The 16474-nt window shown below is 47.5% G+C and overlaps 1 protein-coding gene across 1 annotated transcript; it reads right to left on the reverse strand.

Annotated features, from left to right (window-relative positions):
* Positions 1 to 6033: 6033 nt before the first annotated feature.
* Positions 6034 to 8666, reverse strand: LOC119341093 (calmodulin-binding receptor kinase CaMRLK-like). The gene is made up of 2 exons (XM_037612984.1): positions 7129 to 8666; positions 6034 to 6987 (listed from the first exon to the last, which is right to left on the reverse strand). The coding sequence occupies exons 1-2, from the start codon at positions 8471 to 8473 to the stop codon at positions 6353 to 6355; spliced, it is 1980 nt and encodes a 659-aa protein (XP_037468881.1). The 5' UTR covers positions 8474 to 8666; the 3' UTR covers positions 6034 to 6352.
* Between the last annotated feature and the right edge of the window lie 7808 nt (positions 8667 to 16474).

Here is a 16474-nt window from a genome sequence, read left to right on the forward strand (position 1 = left end):
ATTATTTATTTCTTTCTTTATTTTAGTTGCATTTTAATTTAGTAAAATATACACTTAGTATTTCAACTTAGTCCATAGTCACACAAAAAAAAAAGCTAGACCCCAAATAACTTAGTTTGACATTTTATTATTTATAAAAGGTATTTAATTAATTGTTTTGCTACTATTTTATTTATCTCATAGTGTTTAAACATTTTATAAATGTGCGGTTTTCCCATCATAATTATCTATGCAATATTTGGTTCACTCCGAACATTTTAGTTTTAATATTTGAAAACTTTTATCGTTTGCCTGATTTTGAATTTGAATTTGAATCGGTTTCGAACTAACTCGAGATTAGCAACTATAATTGAGGTGACGTGGCATCATTAGCAGAGGTTACTGTAGCTTGATTATCCGGGCGTCACAGTGCTAGAGAAGGCTCGGGAATGACAAATGTCAAGGATCACGAACATCAAAGAAGGTGACGCCAACACTAGATTCTTCCACCTTAGAGTCAATCGCAGAAGGAGAAAAAATTTCATCCATCACCTAAAACATAATGGTGGCTGGGTTACCGACCACGACCATAAAAAGGCCATCATTCACAGCCACTTCTCTTATGTTATCAAGAAGGGCCCCCGGCGACAAAGGGACTTTAACTGGGAGGGCATTCCCACCCCTGACTGCGACCTCAGTGACATTGGATCCCCTTTCACCGAGGAGGAGGCTAGGCGAGCCGTGTTTGAATCGCCATCTGATAAGGCTCCGGGACCTGATGGCTTTATGGGTGCTTTCTTCAAAGCATGCTGGGACATCATCAAGGTGGATGTCATGACTGCCATTGACCACTTCTCCAATCTGCATGCTTCGAACTTCCACTGGTTGAACTCGGCCAACATCGCGTTCATTCCGAAGAAAGACGGTGTGGAAGATATCTCTGACTTTCGGCCTATCAGTCTGATCCACGCCGTGGCCAAGCTCATTGCGAAGATGATGGCGTCCCGCCTCGCAGTTCACATGGATGATCTTGTTTCGCCAGCCCAGAGCGCCTTTATCAAGAAGTGAAGCATCCACGACAACTTCACCTATGTGCGCAACCTTGCCAGAAGGTTCCACCGGAGCAAGACCCCCATGTTGCTCTTCAAACTTGACATCAAGAAGGCCTTTGATTCGGTTCGATGGGACTACTTATTGGATTTCCTACATCACCTAGGTTTCCCCGTGCGTTTCCGAGGCTGGGTTTCAGCACTCCTCTCCTCGGCCTCTTCGCGTGTTTTGCTCAATGGCACGATTGGTGATCCTATCCGTCATGGTAAAGGCCTGCGACAAGGGGATCTGATGTCCCCTTTACTCTTTCTGCTCGCCATCGATCCTCTACACCACATCCTTGACAAGGTCATAAGGCAAAGCAAACTTCAGCCGCTCCGGGCCAGCACCGCCACCCTCCGTGCCTCCCTTTATGCTGATGACACTGCTGTTTTCATCAAGCCTATCAAGGAGGACGTTCACTACTTCTTCTCTGTCCTTGATGCTTTCGGGGAGGTCACGGGCCTGGTCACTAATTGCAATAAGAGCCTTGTAGCCCCCATCCGCTGCGCCGGCCTTGACCTACAGGACATCTTACAGCACTTTCCGGCAAAGCTCACCCCTTTCCCCATGACATACCTTGGGCTGCCCCTCTCGGTGTCAAGACTCAAAGCAATACACTTCTTGCCCCTTGAAGATAAAGTTGCACGCAAGCTTGCTCCTTGGACTGGGCAACTCATGGCTACCCCTGGTAGGGCCGTCCTGGTTAAGGCGGTTCTCACTTCCATCGCCATTTATAGCATCACATCGCTTGTCCTACCAGCGGAGGTGCTCAAGAGGATTGATGCCTTGAGACAGGCCTTTCTATGGGCTGGCTGCGATAAGGTCACTGGAGGCAAGTGAAAGATCAATTGGGAGCGGGTTTGTCGACCGAAGATTATGGGCGGACTTGGAATTCTGAATTTGTGGAAGTTTGCCACCGCGCTTCGCCTCCGCTGGCTTTGGTTCGAGTGGTCTGCTACACCCAAACCATGGGTCGGGCTTGGCACCCCTTGCGACGAGGCTGATAGGGACCTTTTCGCTGCGTGTACGACGGTGAAAATTGGAGATGGCTCCAAAGCTCTTTTCTGGAAGTCCCCTTGGCTCGATGGGTTGAGGCCAATGGATATTGCTCCCAGAATCTTTGATATCTCCAAAAGGAAAAACTGCTCTGTACTAAAGGCCCTAAATGAAGACTTTTGGGTCACCCAGATCATCTTGACAAAAGGCATCTCCGCCGGGCATATTCAGGAATTCGCCACTCTGTGGGAGAAGCTAGAGGGGGTTATTCTTGACCACGACACGCAAGATACGATCACTTGGAAGTTCACGGACAACGGTACCTTCTCGACTTCCTCGGCCTACAAGATGCAGTTCGAGGGGCATACCATCACGCCTCTGCTTAACACCGTATGGAAGGTGTGGGCCACTCCTAAATGCAAGTTCTTTGCTTGGTTAGTCATCCACAACAGAGTTTGGACGGCTGATAGGCTACAACGAAGGGGTTGGCCAAATTGCGGCCTGTGCCCGCTTTGCAACTAGGTCCAGGAATCGGCGGCCCATCTTCAGTTCCAATGCCGCTTTTCGATCGCCGTCTGGAACGCGGTTAAGGCGAGGATTGGGTTGGTTGACTTCTCGACGCATGATTGGGCAGTTATGAACAATGTCAACGACTGGTGGACTAAGCTTTCTCTTGCGCGTTCGCCATCTCGGAAAGAAATGGCCTCGCTCCTTATGTTGGTCTCCTGGAAGCTATGGAAGGAGAGGAACGCTAGGGTTTTTAGAAATACTTCTACGCCTTCGATGATTATCGTGGACATGATCCTTGATGAGGCAAGCCTTTGGGTTTCTGCAGGGGCCAAGGGTTTAGATGTGATTCTACCCCGTGAGTAGTTGTCCTTCTTTCGCCACTCTGTGGCTGCTGTATTTGGACCATGTTTACTCTTCTTCTTAACCAATGAAATGGCAAGTCTTTTGCCTGTTTCAAAAAAAAAAATTATTTGTTGTTTTTTTTATTTCATGCAGATTTTAAAATTTATGAATATTTTGAAATCCAGGAACATACTTTAAAATCATGAACATGTTTTCTAATTTGTGTGTTTTTTCATATCCGTGAACAATTTTAAAATTTACAAGCATTTTTCTAATCAGTGACAATTGTAAATTTATTTTGACCATTTTAAAAAATTATAAATTTTATAAACTCTTGAAAAATAGAATTCGTAACTAAAGTATAATTTTAAATTTATGAACATTATTTAAATTCATGAATGTTTCTTAGAATCTATGAACATTTCTTGAAATTCTAAGAAAATTAAATTCCTGAATAGTTTTAGAAATAAAATCAAAGTGTGTCAATATAAAAAATGAATGAAATTAAAAAAATGTTAAAAATTGAACGATTTTTTTTGCCAATGTAGTACGCATGGGCCACATACCTGCACGTTTGTTCGCAATCCATATTATTTTCTAAATGGAAAGTATTTTAGAAAATGATCAAAATGAAAAGTCGGTTAATAATTCGACCAAGAAAAAAAGCCGGCTTAATATGCACATATGACTACATGAGTTGCGGCTGTGTCAGTTTTAATACTGTTACGCGGGACCCATAATCCGACCCTTACATGCAGGGTTCACTTTGAGGAGAAAACATTGAAGCTCTTCTAGATCTCTGTTCCTAGGAGTTTAATAATTGTTTCTTTAAATAAAGGCAAACGATTTATTTCATCCATTAATTAAGTAAAAAAGAATTGCCTAATTAACCAAAAATCGAATGAAAACAACCATAATCTGTTGAGTGACACATATAGATACCCCATCCACGTCCCTCGAGAGGGAGTCTCATCTAGATAGCACACGGACGTCAACATCAACACTTCTCCCCGAGTAGGCATCATCATCATCCCTAATCCCGAGCAAGCGACTTCAACTTCATTATAGATGATCGTCAAGCTAGCCCACGCCGTAGAGGTCGTGCAGGGCCACATAAAGATTCGTGCTAGAACTTAGTCAGCCGCGACGAGGACATCATAGCTTATACTCTGACAGAAATCAACAAATCAGAACAAACTAAGAGCATCTACAGCCGGGCGCCCCAAACCGGCCTCAAACGTCCGTAAGACTGACGATGGAGTCCCACGTGGAATCACACGGAAACCTGGAGGGCCGACATACGTCTCGTCCATCGCCGTGGTGTGAACGTCGCGTGGTGCCGCTCGAGGCAAATCCAGCTATTTAAGTCGGCCGACGTCCCCCAACCCTAACCCATCCACCTCCTCTCTCCCTACGTCGCAACCCGAGCCCATCCGCCTCCTCTCCCCCGCTTTCCCCACGCTCTCCGACATCGCCATGGTCCAACGAAAGTTCACCATGTGCGCTATGCTCACGTCGTAGCACCGATACCAGATCGCGGAGGAGATTCGGGCAAGGCGTGCTGCCCGCATCGCTGTCGGACGGCCTCCAGACTCGCTGGAGCCGTGGGAGGAGGAGGAAGAGCAGCAGCAGCCGGAGGAGGGGGGAGAGCAGCTGTCGGAGCCGATGGAGGTGGCGGATCCGGAGGAGGACTAGGCGGAGCAAACTGCTCCAGGCTACAACATGGAGGACGCGGAGGCAGAGTTTGCCGTCGCCCAAGCCGCGGAGATGGCGGAGCAACAGACCATCCTGGAGTCCATTCAGGATGAGGCCTATGTCGAGGCCAACCGACAGTTCCTATGGCAGGAGCGGGCGGCGACAGACGCGCTCTTCGCCGAACTTGATGCGAAGATAGAGGAGGCCGGAGTGGAGCAGACGGAGGCGCCGAAGCTGCAGTTGCCATCCATGTACCCGGAGCCGGGCACAGAGATAGTCAACATCTCCATCGAGAAGTAGCATGATCTAAGTAGTACATAGGTTTTATCTTTGCATGCTTTTGGATGAGGTGTCCGAATGCAATTGTGCAAATTTGAGGACTGACCGGTGGACGCGTTTGTAGGCGTTTGATGGATCATATTTGTTATATGCGGCTGTAGATGCTCTAAGGTTGTCGCCAAAAAGCCATCGGACAAACCACCTACTACCTGCTATCGCCGCCACCGGCACACCGCCGCTGCAACTATGACTTCACAACAACAAACAAAGCGAGACAATCTCGCGAACACGCCGAAGAAGAATCAACTATCTCAACCATTGCCGTGCCTCCAACTTAGCACACGCCCGCCATCGTCGCCACATAAGCCTCAACGCCAACACACACCATCATCTTCCATCGGGCCGCCGACCCGAGCTATTGCATTCCCAGACTCTTCCATAGTTTTTCTTCATAGGAAGTGACATTTACGTTACAATAACCGAGAAGTCACGACGGACACGTACTACCACACAGTTTCATATTTTGTGTGCTTCCTACTTAGTCGGTCCTCTCCTAGACCCACGGGCACATCGTGACAGAAGCGCTACTGTGGCTGGTACCTACCGGTGGAAACCGGTAGCAAGCCAGCAAGACCTCATCGCTGACCTGAACTGTCGCCGCAGGGAGCCTCCCTGCCCACAACGATCCAGCGGCAACCCGACAAGATCGAGCCCTTTCTTGACCATTTGTACTCTCGCGTAGTGAGTACATGCGTGGTGTGGCCTCACGAACCTAAAAGGCCAAAAGCGCCGAGGTCCCGGCCGAGGCGGCTAACCAACCCAACCCCAGTGAGATCTCATCTCTGACTCCCAGCCGTATAACATTTTAACAACCTCGCATTCCTCCCCACTAACCCATGTTGGTTTTACATCTCCTTTTGCTAGTTTAGCAATATCTTTGCTACTACGCCATACTCGCAAAGCATGTCTGCCTACGTCCTCTCCACCTCGATCTCACCTTTTGTAACAAGCCATATGGATTCCACATGCAGATGCAGGTACTACCATGCATTTTTTCTTGTTCCTCCTAATCATGTTGGAACTTGGACAAGTGATACCCGTTGGTTCTTGTCGATGAAGCTCTGGTGTAAGCTTTTGCAATTAAATGGCGGGAACACATTTATGGTGCACGGACGGGGCGCGGCATGAATTTAAATACGAGCTGCCCATCATCCTGTTGGTGCCAACGCAGCAACACGAGGAAAAAAAATGGTCTGAAATCAAATGTTCCCTGCCACGGAATTGTCACTGCTACTGCACATTGTACGAGGCCTACCAATTATTACAGTAGAAAAAAGGAAAAGCTGTGACGTGTATGGTGCACTCGAGCAAGGGCATGTGCTGGTGGCTGGCAGTTCAAGCCACGCACGCACGCGCGCAGTTCACACGCAGCGCACTGGCAGTGCATGGCATGGCATGATCACGCATCGCCACCGCCGTCGAGCGCACGAGGCCGGATGTCCTTGAGCACGCCCACCACCTGCTGCATCGTCGGCCGCTTGTCCGGCGAGTGCGCCGTGCACAGGTACCCCACCCGCAGGCACTCCACCATCTCCCGCTCCGCCGCCTCGCCGCCGTGCACCCGCGGGTCCACGATGTCCAGCCCCTTGCCGTCGCGGATGAGCCCGCGCGCCCAGCTCACCGACGCCTCGTCCCACCTCGCCTGCCCCGTCATCAGCTCCAGCACCAGCGCGCCGAACCCATACACGTCCGCCTCCGGCGTCGCGTCGTCCTCGTCGCCGCCGAGGTGCCCGAAGTCGGATATACGGGGCTCCAGGTCGTCGCTGAGGAGCACGTTGGTGGGGACGAGGTGGCCGTGCACCACGGCCCGGCCTGACCCGGCCCACCCTTGGTGCAGGAACGCCAGGCCCCGGGCGACGCCCAGCGCGATGCGGTGCCGGGTCGGCCAGTCGGATATCGACCGCTTGTCCTCCGCCGCCTCCCAGATGTCGCCGCCGGCGTCGTCCATGTCCGGCCGCCCCGCGGGCAGCTCGTGCAGCCACCGGTGGAGGTCGCCTTTCTCCATATACTCGTATAGCAGCAGCTTCTCCCTCCCTGCAATAAATGGCCGGAATTCGAATTTCAAAAGCCAAGATTTTATGCTGCTCAGCTCACACTGGCAATCCATCTGACCTACTCACCGAACCTAACTGCTCCAACTAGAAAAGAAAGAATCCAAAGTAAATTTGGACTCACCTGCAATGCAGTATCCAAGGAGCGGAAGGATGTTGGGGTGCCGGAGCCGCGCGAGTTCCCGGAACGCGGCGGCCGCGGCGGCCGGGTTGTCGTCCTCCCCGACCACGGCCATGGCGCCCTCCACGACGCGCACGACGACGTGCAGGTCGCCGGGCAGAACGGCGCGGTACGCGGCGCCGCTGCGGCCACCGCGCTCCGCGAGCTGGGATTCGCGGCCGAACCCAGAAGTGGCCGCGGCGAGGTCGGCGAGCGTCAGCTCCATGAGCGGTCGCTCGAAGAGCACCACCGGCGCGGCCGCCGCCCCCTTTGATGCTGCCGCCGCCACAACCACCTCATCTTCTTCCTTCTCACCCCACTGCACCTTCTTCTCCTCCGCCTCCTTGTCTCCGTTCTTCCTCTTCCTGCACCTCACCACCCCGCACGCCACGGATCCGACCAAGCAGAGCAGGACGATCACTGACGCCACCCCGCACACAATCGCCACGGCGACCACGCCCAGATGCTTCTTTCTTTTCGCTTTCGTTGCCGTGCTCTTTGCCGTCCTTGCGGGATGAGCCTTCTTTGCACTTGTTCCTCGTGGTGGCGGAGGCGGTGGATGAGGCCGCCTGGGCCGCGCAGGGGTGTCTTTTGAGAACACTAACGACGCATTGCCGGCGTGGATGAACGCCGAGGGCCCGAACTTCTTCACGGCGCTGGCGTTCACCGCGCCGGACAGGTTGTTGTACGAGACGTTCAAGAAAAGGAGACCATCGAGCGGGGGCAGGTCGCCGGGGAACCTCCCGCGCATCGCGTTCCGGGAGAGGTCGAGCCGGCGCAATCGCGTCAGCCGCCTCAGCCCCTGCGGCACAGCGCGGATCCTGTTCGCCGACACGTCGAGCGCGTCGAGCCCCGGGAGGCCGTCCACCCCCGCGACGACGGTGAAGCGGTTGCCGGACACGTTGAGGGACTGCAGCCGCGGGTTCGGCTCCACCCGCAGCGAGCCGCCGAGCTGGTTCCCCGACACGTCCACGGCGCGGAGCGCCGGCGCGCGCCAGAAGCCGCCGGGGATAGCGCCCTGGAGCGCGTTCCCGGAGAGGTCGAGCGCGGCAAGGGCGGACAGGTTCGCGAGCGCCGCCCACGCCACGGCGCCCGTCAGGTTCCGCGACGGGAGGCGCAGCTCCCGGACAGGCCTGCATGCCGGCACGGCCTGCGGCCGGAAGTTGCGCACGTAGCGGAACGCGGCCGCGACGATCGCCGCCTCGTCCCGGACGCCGCCGGCGCAAGAAGAGGAGACAGAGTCGGGAACCCTGGTGGAAAGGACCAGCAGCAAGAGCACGAGGCGGCGGACGTGGGAGTGGAGTGGCATGGCGGGCGAGCACTTGAAGCCTACTCCTACCTAGTACGTGTGCGGCGCAGTTATTAGATGGGAGGTTTGAACCCGGGGCGGCATTGAAGGAGGAGGAAGAGGAGGAATGGAACAGTGCACCGTGCAGGGGAGCTGCTCTGCTCTGCTTTTCAGTTTTTTCTGGGTGGGATGTGTGTGAGCTGGTTTAATAGCTGCTACTGGGACAGTGGCAGTGCGTGCTGCTAGAAACATGGGGGCGAGGAGTTGTTGGTTTCTCATCTCCATCGTGGACTTGGGAAGAGTGGAGTCAGGTGGACAGAATGAGGATGGTTGATCTGGTACGCCAATTCCCCTTTTCTTGTTCTGCCTTCTTGACTCTCGAAGCTAATGCTCAGAAATCCCTCAGAAATTGAGGGAGTGATATCGTTGTGTTTGGAGACAAACGAAAGTCCTCCAATTTCTTGCCTTGTTTTTAGTGTATAAGCGAAAAACCTAGGTCAAGATGATGGATTCAGGCACATTGTTGTAATACTTTGTAAGGTCCTCGAGAATAATCAATAAAGTGACCGTATGCATCTACCAGATGCAGAGGCCGGGGGTCATCCTCTTTTTCTAAAAAAAAATAAGCGAAAAACCTAGGGTTTGCATGTCCTCCGGCGGCAGCCGCCAAGAGTCTACTTTGTGCGCACGATCTTCCCATGTTCTTCTCCGCTGCTGTTCGGGCTGACTAAGGGGGTGATTGGTTCACCTTCCCGACCTTGACAGCATGGGGACATATCTATAACGTATGAAGCATTCATGCTATTTTATTATCTGTTTTGAATTATTACGGGCTTTATTATACACTTTTATATTACTTTTGGGACTAACCTATTAACCGGAGGCCCAGCCCATATTGCTGTTTTATTGCCTGTTTCAGTATTTCGAAGAAAAGGAATATCAAACGGAGTCCAAACGGAATGAAACTTTCGGCAGCGTGATTTTTTGGAAGAATATGATCCTGGAGACTTGGAGTTCATGTCAGAAGATCCTCGAGGAGGCCAGGAGATAGAAGGGCACGCCCACCCCTCCTGGGTGCGCCCCCTGTCTCGTGGGCCCCTCGAGCACCTCCCGACTGACTTCTTTCGCCTATATAAGCCCACGTACCCTAAAAACACCGAGAACGAAGATAGATCGGGAGTTCCGCCGCCGCAAGCCTCTGTAGCCACCGAAAACCTCTCGGGAGTCTGTTCCGGCACCCTGCCGGAGGGGGGATCCCATCACCGGTGGTCATCTTCATCATCCCGGCGCTATCCATGACGAGGAGGGAGTAGTTCACCCTCGGGGCTGAGGGTATGTACCAGTAGCTATGTGTTTGATCTCTCTCTCTCTCTCGTGTTCTCTCTATGGCACGATCTTGATGTATCGCGAGCTTTGCTATTATAGTTGGATCTTATGATGTTTCTCCCCCTCTACTCTCTTGTGATGAATTGAGTTTCCCCTTTGAAGTTATCTTATCGGATTGAGTCTTTAATGATTTGAGAACACTTGATGTATGTCTTGCCGTGCTTATCTGTGGTGACAATGTGATATCATGTGCCACTTGATGTATGTTTTGGTGACCAACTTGCGGGTTCCGCCCATGAACCTATGCATAGGGGTTGGCACACGTTTTCTTCTTGACTCTCCGGTAGAAACTTTGGGGCACTCTTTGAAGTACTTTGTGTTGGTTGAATAGATGAATCTGAGATTGTGTGATGCTTATCGTATAATCATGCCCACGGATACTTGAGGTGACAATGGAGTATCTAGGTGACATTAGGGTTTTGGTTGATTTGTGTCTTAAGGTGTTATTCTAGTATGAACTCTATGATAGATTGAGCAGAAAGAATAGCTTCATGTTATTTTACTACGAACTCTTGAATAGATAGAACAGAAAGGATAACTTTGAGGTGGTTTCGTACCCTACCATAATCTCTTCGTTTGTTCTCCGCTATTAGTGTCTTTGGAGTGACTCTTTGTTGCATGTTGAGGGATTGTTATTGATCTATCTATGTTATTATTGTTGAGAGAACTTGCACTAGTGAAAGTATGAACCTTAGGCCTTGTTTCCTACCATTGCAATACCATTTACTCTCACTTTTATCATTAGTTACCTTGCTGTTTTTATAATTTCAGATTACAAATATCCATATCTACCATACATATTGCACTTGTATCACCATCTCTTCGCCGAAGTAGTGCACCTATACAATCTACCATTGTATTGGGTGTGTTGGGGACACAAGAGACTCTTTGTTATTTGGTTGCAGGGTTGTTTGAGAGAGACCATCTTCATCCTACGCCTCCCACGGATTGATCAACCTTAGGTCATCCACTTGAGGGAAATTTTCTACTATCCTACAAACTTGTGCACTTGCAGGCCCAACAACGTCTACAAGAAGAAGGTTGTGTAGTAGACATCAAGCTCTTTTGTGGCGCCGTTGCCGGGGAGGTGAGTGCTTAAAGGTATATCTTTAGATCTTGCAATCGAATCTTTTTATTTCTTGTTTTATCACTAGTTTAGTTTATAAAAGAAAACTACAAAAAAAAGATGGAATTGAGTTTGTCTCATACGCTTCGTCTTTTTAATATATTTCGTGAGAATGATGGTAAGGAAAATTGTGCTCAAGTGCTAGAAGAAGAAATCTATAAAATGTTTTGCACTAAATCTTTGAATGATGAGCATGAATGCAATGTTGTTAGTATGAACTCTTTGAATACCCATAGTACTAATAACGATTGCTCTAGTCATGATGAAAATATCTCCTATAAGCATGTAAATTTTTGTGGAGTTGATTGGGTTTGCAAGTATGCACCAAATAGGAAAAATAGATATTGCAAGAGGCATAAGCATTTAGAAATTAAATTGTTGCAAGAAAGCCTTGATGTTTGTGCTGAAAAATTTAATATTTTTCGCGCTCCTTGTGAACTTTGCAATGAACATGGTCATTTAAATCTCCAATGCAAATTGTTTCATGATCGAATCGTGTCCAAAAATTGTGATAACTTGATTACCCTTGAGCATCATAAAGAGCTCAGTCTTCTTTTGGGGTATGAAGAAATGAAACGCATAACCGAGGGTATTCCAAAATTTAATCTTGATAGATTTCTTGATTTTAATCTAGAGGAAATTTATATGTATTGTGCGGTGAATTGCATTGAAAATACTTATATTGCCAATTACCTAAAGAAAAGAAAAGAAATAGAAGATGAAGAGAATACTAATGAAAGGGAAGAGACTTCCCATTATCCTCCTATTATTTCTTATGATGAATCAGGTTTGAGGAGGAGCCTTCTATTCAACCAATCTCATCAATAAGGAGCTCAAAGAAGAGGATTGAACCCACACATAATGTGAAGAAGAAAAGGACGAGAAGGAGCAGCAAAGGTAAAAAGGTATCCCTCCCAAATGATGTTGCTCCTACTACTCATTGTGATGATGATAATTGCTATACTATTGGTGCTATCCATACTATTAATGATGAGAGTGATTATGCTTATGATATGAAAAGGCCCAAGCTTGGGGAAGCTATGTTTGATGAGTATGAAATATTTGAGAATATATTTGCCAAAATTAATGTTTGTCTCAAGCTTGGGGATGCTACATTTAATGAAGATGGTATTTTTAGCCTCCCAAGTTTTGATATGCAAAGTTGTTATGATGATAGCATGCCTTGTACCTATGATGATTATATTGATGAATGTGGGTTTGGAAGAGTGTCAACTTTATGAAGTAGTGATCCCACTATTTTGGAGGATGTTGAATCTTATAATATTTATGAAAGTGGATTTGGAAGAGTGTCAACTTTATTTAGTGATGATTCCACTATCTTGGAAGAGGTTTCAATCAATTATGATGAGAACAAAGTTGCTACTTATGATGATTATTGTGATGAAACTTATGCTATAAATAGTAGTGATGATTATATTTATAAAACTTGTCATGATTATGATTACCCTTTTTCTGAACATTACTCTTTTAATGTGGAAACAATTTATAGTGTTCAAGTCTCTTATGACACTCCCACCATTCCGAACGAGAAGAAATTTTCTTACGTGGAAAGTAGTAAATTTTCTACGCTAGTAGATCATGAAAAGAATGCTTAAGGTGCTGGTTATATTGTTGAATTCATTAATGATGCTACTGAAAATTATTATGAGGGAGGAATATATTCTTGTAGAATTTCAATAATGTCAAGTTTCCTCTCTATGTGTTGAAACTTTTGAAGTTATGCTTGTTGTACCTTCCTATGCTAGTTGATTATTGTTCCCATAAGTTGTTTGATCGCAAAATCCCTATGCATAGGAAGTGGGTTAGACTTAAATGTGCTAGTCATATTCTTCATGATGCTCTCTTTATGTTTCAATTCTTATCTTTTATGTGAGCATCATTGAAATCATCATGCCTAGCTAGAAAGGCATTAACGTGCTTGTTGGGAGACGACCCAATATTTACCTGAAGGAAATATGCCCTAGAGGCAATAATTATGTTATTATATATTTCCTTATTTCATGATAAATGTTTATTATTCATGCTAGAATTGTATTAACCGGAAACATGATACATGTGTGAATACATACACAAACTGAGTGTCACTAGTATGCCTCTACTTAACTAGCTCATTAATCAAAGATGGTTATATTTCCTAGCCATGGACAAAGAGTTGTCATTTGATTAACGGGATCACATCATTAGGAGAATGATGTGATTGACTTGACCCATTCCGTCAGCTTAGCACTTGATCGTTTAGTATGTTGCTACTGCTTTCTTCATGACTTATACATGTTCCTGTGACTATGAGATTATGCAACTCCCGTTTACCGGAGGAACACTTTGTGTGCCACCAAATGTCACAACGTAACTGGGTGATTATAAAGGTGCTCTATAGGTGTCTCCAAAGGTACTTGTTGGGTTGGCGTATTTCGAGATTAGGATTTATCACTCCGATTGTCGGAGAGGTATCTCTGGGCCCTCTCGGTAATACACATCACTATAAGCCTTGCAAGCAATATGACTAATGAGTTAGTTGCGAGATGATGTATTACATAACGAGTAAAGATACTTGCCGGTAACGAGATTGAACTAGGTATTGAGATACCGAAGATCGAATCTCGGGCATGTAACATACCGATGACAAAGGGAACAACGTATGCTGTTATGCAGTTTGACCGATAAATAATATGTGGGAGCCAATATGAGCATCCAGGTTTCGCTATTGGTTATTGACCGGAAACATGTTTCGGTCATGTCTACATTGTTCTCGAACCCGTAGGGTCCGCACGCTTAAAGTTAGATGACAGTTATATTATGAGTTTATATGTTTTGATGTACCAAAGGTAGTTCGGAGTCCCGGATGTGATCACGGACATAACGAGGAGTCTCGAAATGGTCAAGACATGAAGATTGGTATATTGGACGACTATATTCGGACACTAGAATAAGTTTCAGGGGTTATCGAATATATACCGGAGTACCGGGGGGTTACCGGAACCCCTCAGGGGGTTAATGGACCACTTGGGCCCAAAGTGGAGAAGAGGAGGGGCGGCCAGGGCAGGCCGCACGCCCCCTCCCCCTCTAGTCCGAATTGGACAAGGAGGGGGGCGGCGTCCCCCTTTCCTTCCTCCCCTCTCTCCCTTCCTTCCCCCTCTCCTACTTGGACAAGGAGAGGAGGGAGTCCCACTCCCGGTGGGAGTAGGACTCCCCTTGGCGCGCCCTCCTCCGGGCCGGCCACCTCCCCCCTTGCTCCTTTATATACGGGGGCAAGGGGGCACCCCATAGAGACAACAATTGATCATTGATCTCTTAGCCGTGTGCGGTGCCCCCCTCCACCATAATCCACCTCGATAATATTGTAGCGGTTCTTAGGCGAAGCCCTGCGTCGGTAGAACATCATCATCGTCACCACGCCATCGTGCTGACAGAACTCTCCCTCGACACTCGGCTGGATCGGAGTTCAAGGGACGTCATCGAGCTGAACGTGTGCAAGAACTCGGAGGTGCCGTGCGTTCGGTGCTTGATCGGTCGGGCCGTGAAGACGTACGACTACATCCACTGCGTTGTGCTAACGCTTCCGCTTTCGGTCTACGAGGGTACATGGACACACTCTCCCCTCTCATTGCTATGCATCACCATGATCTTGCGTGTGCGTAGGATTTTTTTTTTGAAATTACTTTGTTCCCCAACAGTGGCATCCGAGCCTGGTTTTATGCTTAGATGTTATATGCACGAGTAGAACACAAGTGAGTTGTGGGCGATACAAGTCATACTGCTTACCAGCATGTCATACTTTGGTTCGGCGGTATTGTTGGATGAAGCAGCCCGGACCGACATTACGCGTATGCTTACGCGAGACTGGTTCTACCGACGTGCTTTGCACATAGGTGGCTGGCGGGTGTCAGTTTCTCCAACTTTATTTGAACCGAGTGTGGCTACACCCGATCCTTGAGAAGGTTAAAACATCACTAACTTGACGAACTATCATTGTGGTTTTGATGCGTAGGTAAGAACGGTTCTTGCTAGCCCATAGCAGCCACGTAAAACTTGCAACAACAAAGTAGAGGACGTCTAACTTGTTTTTGCAGGGCATGTTGTGATGTGATATGGTCAAGACATGATGAGATATAAGTTGTTGTATGAGATGATCATGTTTTGTTGAAGTTATCGGCAACTGGCAGAAGCCTTATGGTTGTCTCTTTATTGCATAAGATGCAAGAGCCAAATAATTGCTTTACTTTATCGCTATGTGATAGCAATAGTTGCAAAAGCAATAGTTGGCGAGACGACCATGTGAAGACACATTGATATAGATCAAGATGATGAAGATCATGCTGTCGTGCCGGTGACAATAGAGATCATGACAGTACTTTGGAGATGGAGATCAAAGGCGCCATATGATCATGGCCATATCATGTCACATATTCTGATTGCATATGACGTTTATATTTTATACATCTTATTTTGCTTAGTTCGACAGTAGCTTTATAAGATGATCTCTCACTAAATTTCAAGGTACAAGTGTTCTTCCTGAGTGTTCTTCCTGAGTATGCACCGTTACGAAAGTTCAAGGTATAAGGTATCATTATAAGATGACCCCTTACTAAATTTCAAGGTATAAGTGTTCTTCCTAAGTATGCACCATTGCGAAAGTTCTTCGTGCTGAGACACCACGTGATGATCGGGTGTGATAGGCTCTACGTTCAAATACAACGGGTGCAAAACAGTTGCACACGCGGAATACTCATGTTAAACTTGGCGAGCCTAGCATATACAGATATGGCCTCGGAACACTGAGACCGAAAGGTCGAGCGTGAATCATATAGTAGATATGATCAACATAGTGATGTTCACCATTAAAAACTACTCCATCTCACGTGATGCTCGGACATGGTTTAGTTGATTTGGATCACGTGATCACTTAGATGATTAGAGGGACGTCTATCTAAGTGGTAGTTCTTAAGTAATATGATTAATTGAACTTTAATTTATCATGATCTTAGTCCTGGTAGTATTTTCCAAATTATGTTGTAGATCAATAGCTCACGTTATAGCTTCCCTATGTTTTTTATATGTTCCTAGAGAAAAACTATGTTGAAAGATGTTAGTAGCAATGATGCGAACTTGGTCCGTGATCTGAGGTTTATCCTCATTGATGCACAGAAGAAATATCTCCTTGATGCACCGCTAGGTGACAAACCTATTGCAGGAGCAGATGCAGACGTTATGAACGTTTGGCTAGCTCAATATGATGACTACTTGATAGTTTAGTGCACCATGCTTAACGGCTTAGAATCGGGACTTCAAAGACGTTTTGAACGTCATGGACCATATGAGATGTTCCAGGAGTTGAAGTTAATATTTCAAGCAAATACCCGAGTTGAGAGATATGAAATCTCCAACAAGTTCTATAGCTAAAAGATGGAGAAGAATCGCTCAACTAGTGAGCATGTGCTTAGATTGTCTGGGTACTACAATCGCTTGAATCAAGTGGGAGTTAATCTTCC

The sequence above is a fragment of the Triticum dicoccoides genome, chromosome 7B (assembly GCF_002162155.2).
Source record: "Triticum dicoccoides isolate Atlit2015 ecotype Zavitan chromosome 7B, WEW_v2.0, whole genome shotgun sequence".
Taxonomy (NCBI): domain Eukaryota; kingdom Viridiplantae; phylum Streptophyta; class Magnoliopsida; order Poales; family Poaceae; genus Triticum; species Triticum dicoccoides.

What these genes read in the sequence shown, in the direction of transcription:
- LOC119341093 (XM_037612984.1), bottom strand. Translation starts at nt 8,473, where the DNA reads ATGCCACTCCACTCCCACGTCCGCCGCCTCGTGCTCTTGCTGCTGGTC. An exon ending in CCTTGGATACTGCATTGCAG is followed by an intron (nt 6,988 to 7,128) that starts GTGAGTCCAAAT and finishes CATTTATTGCAG; the next exon opens with GGAGGGAGAAGCTGCTGCTA.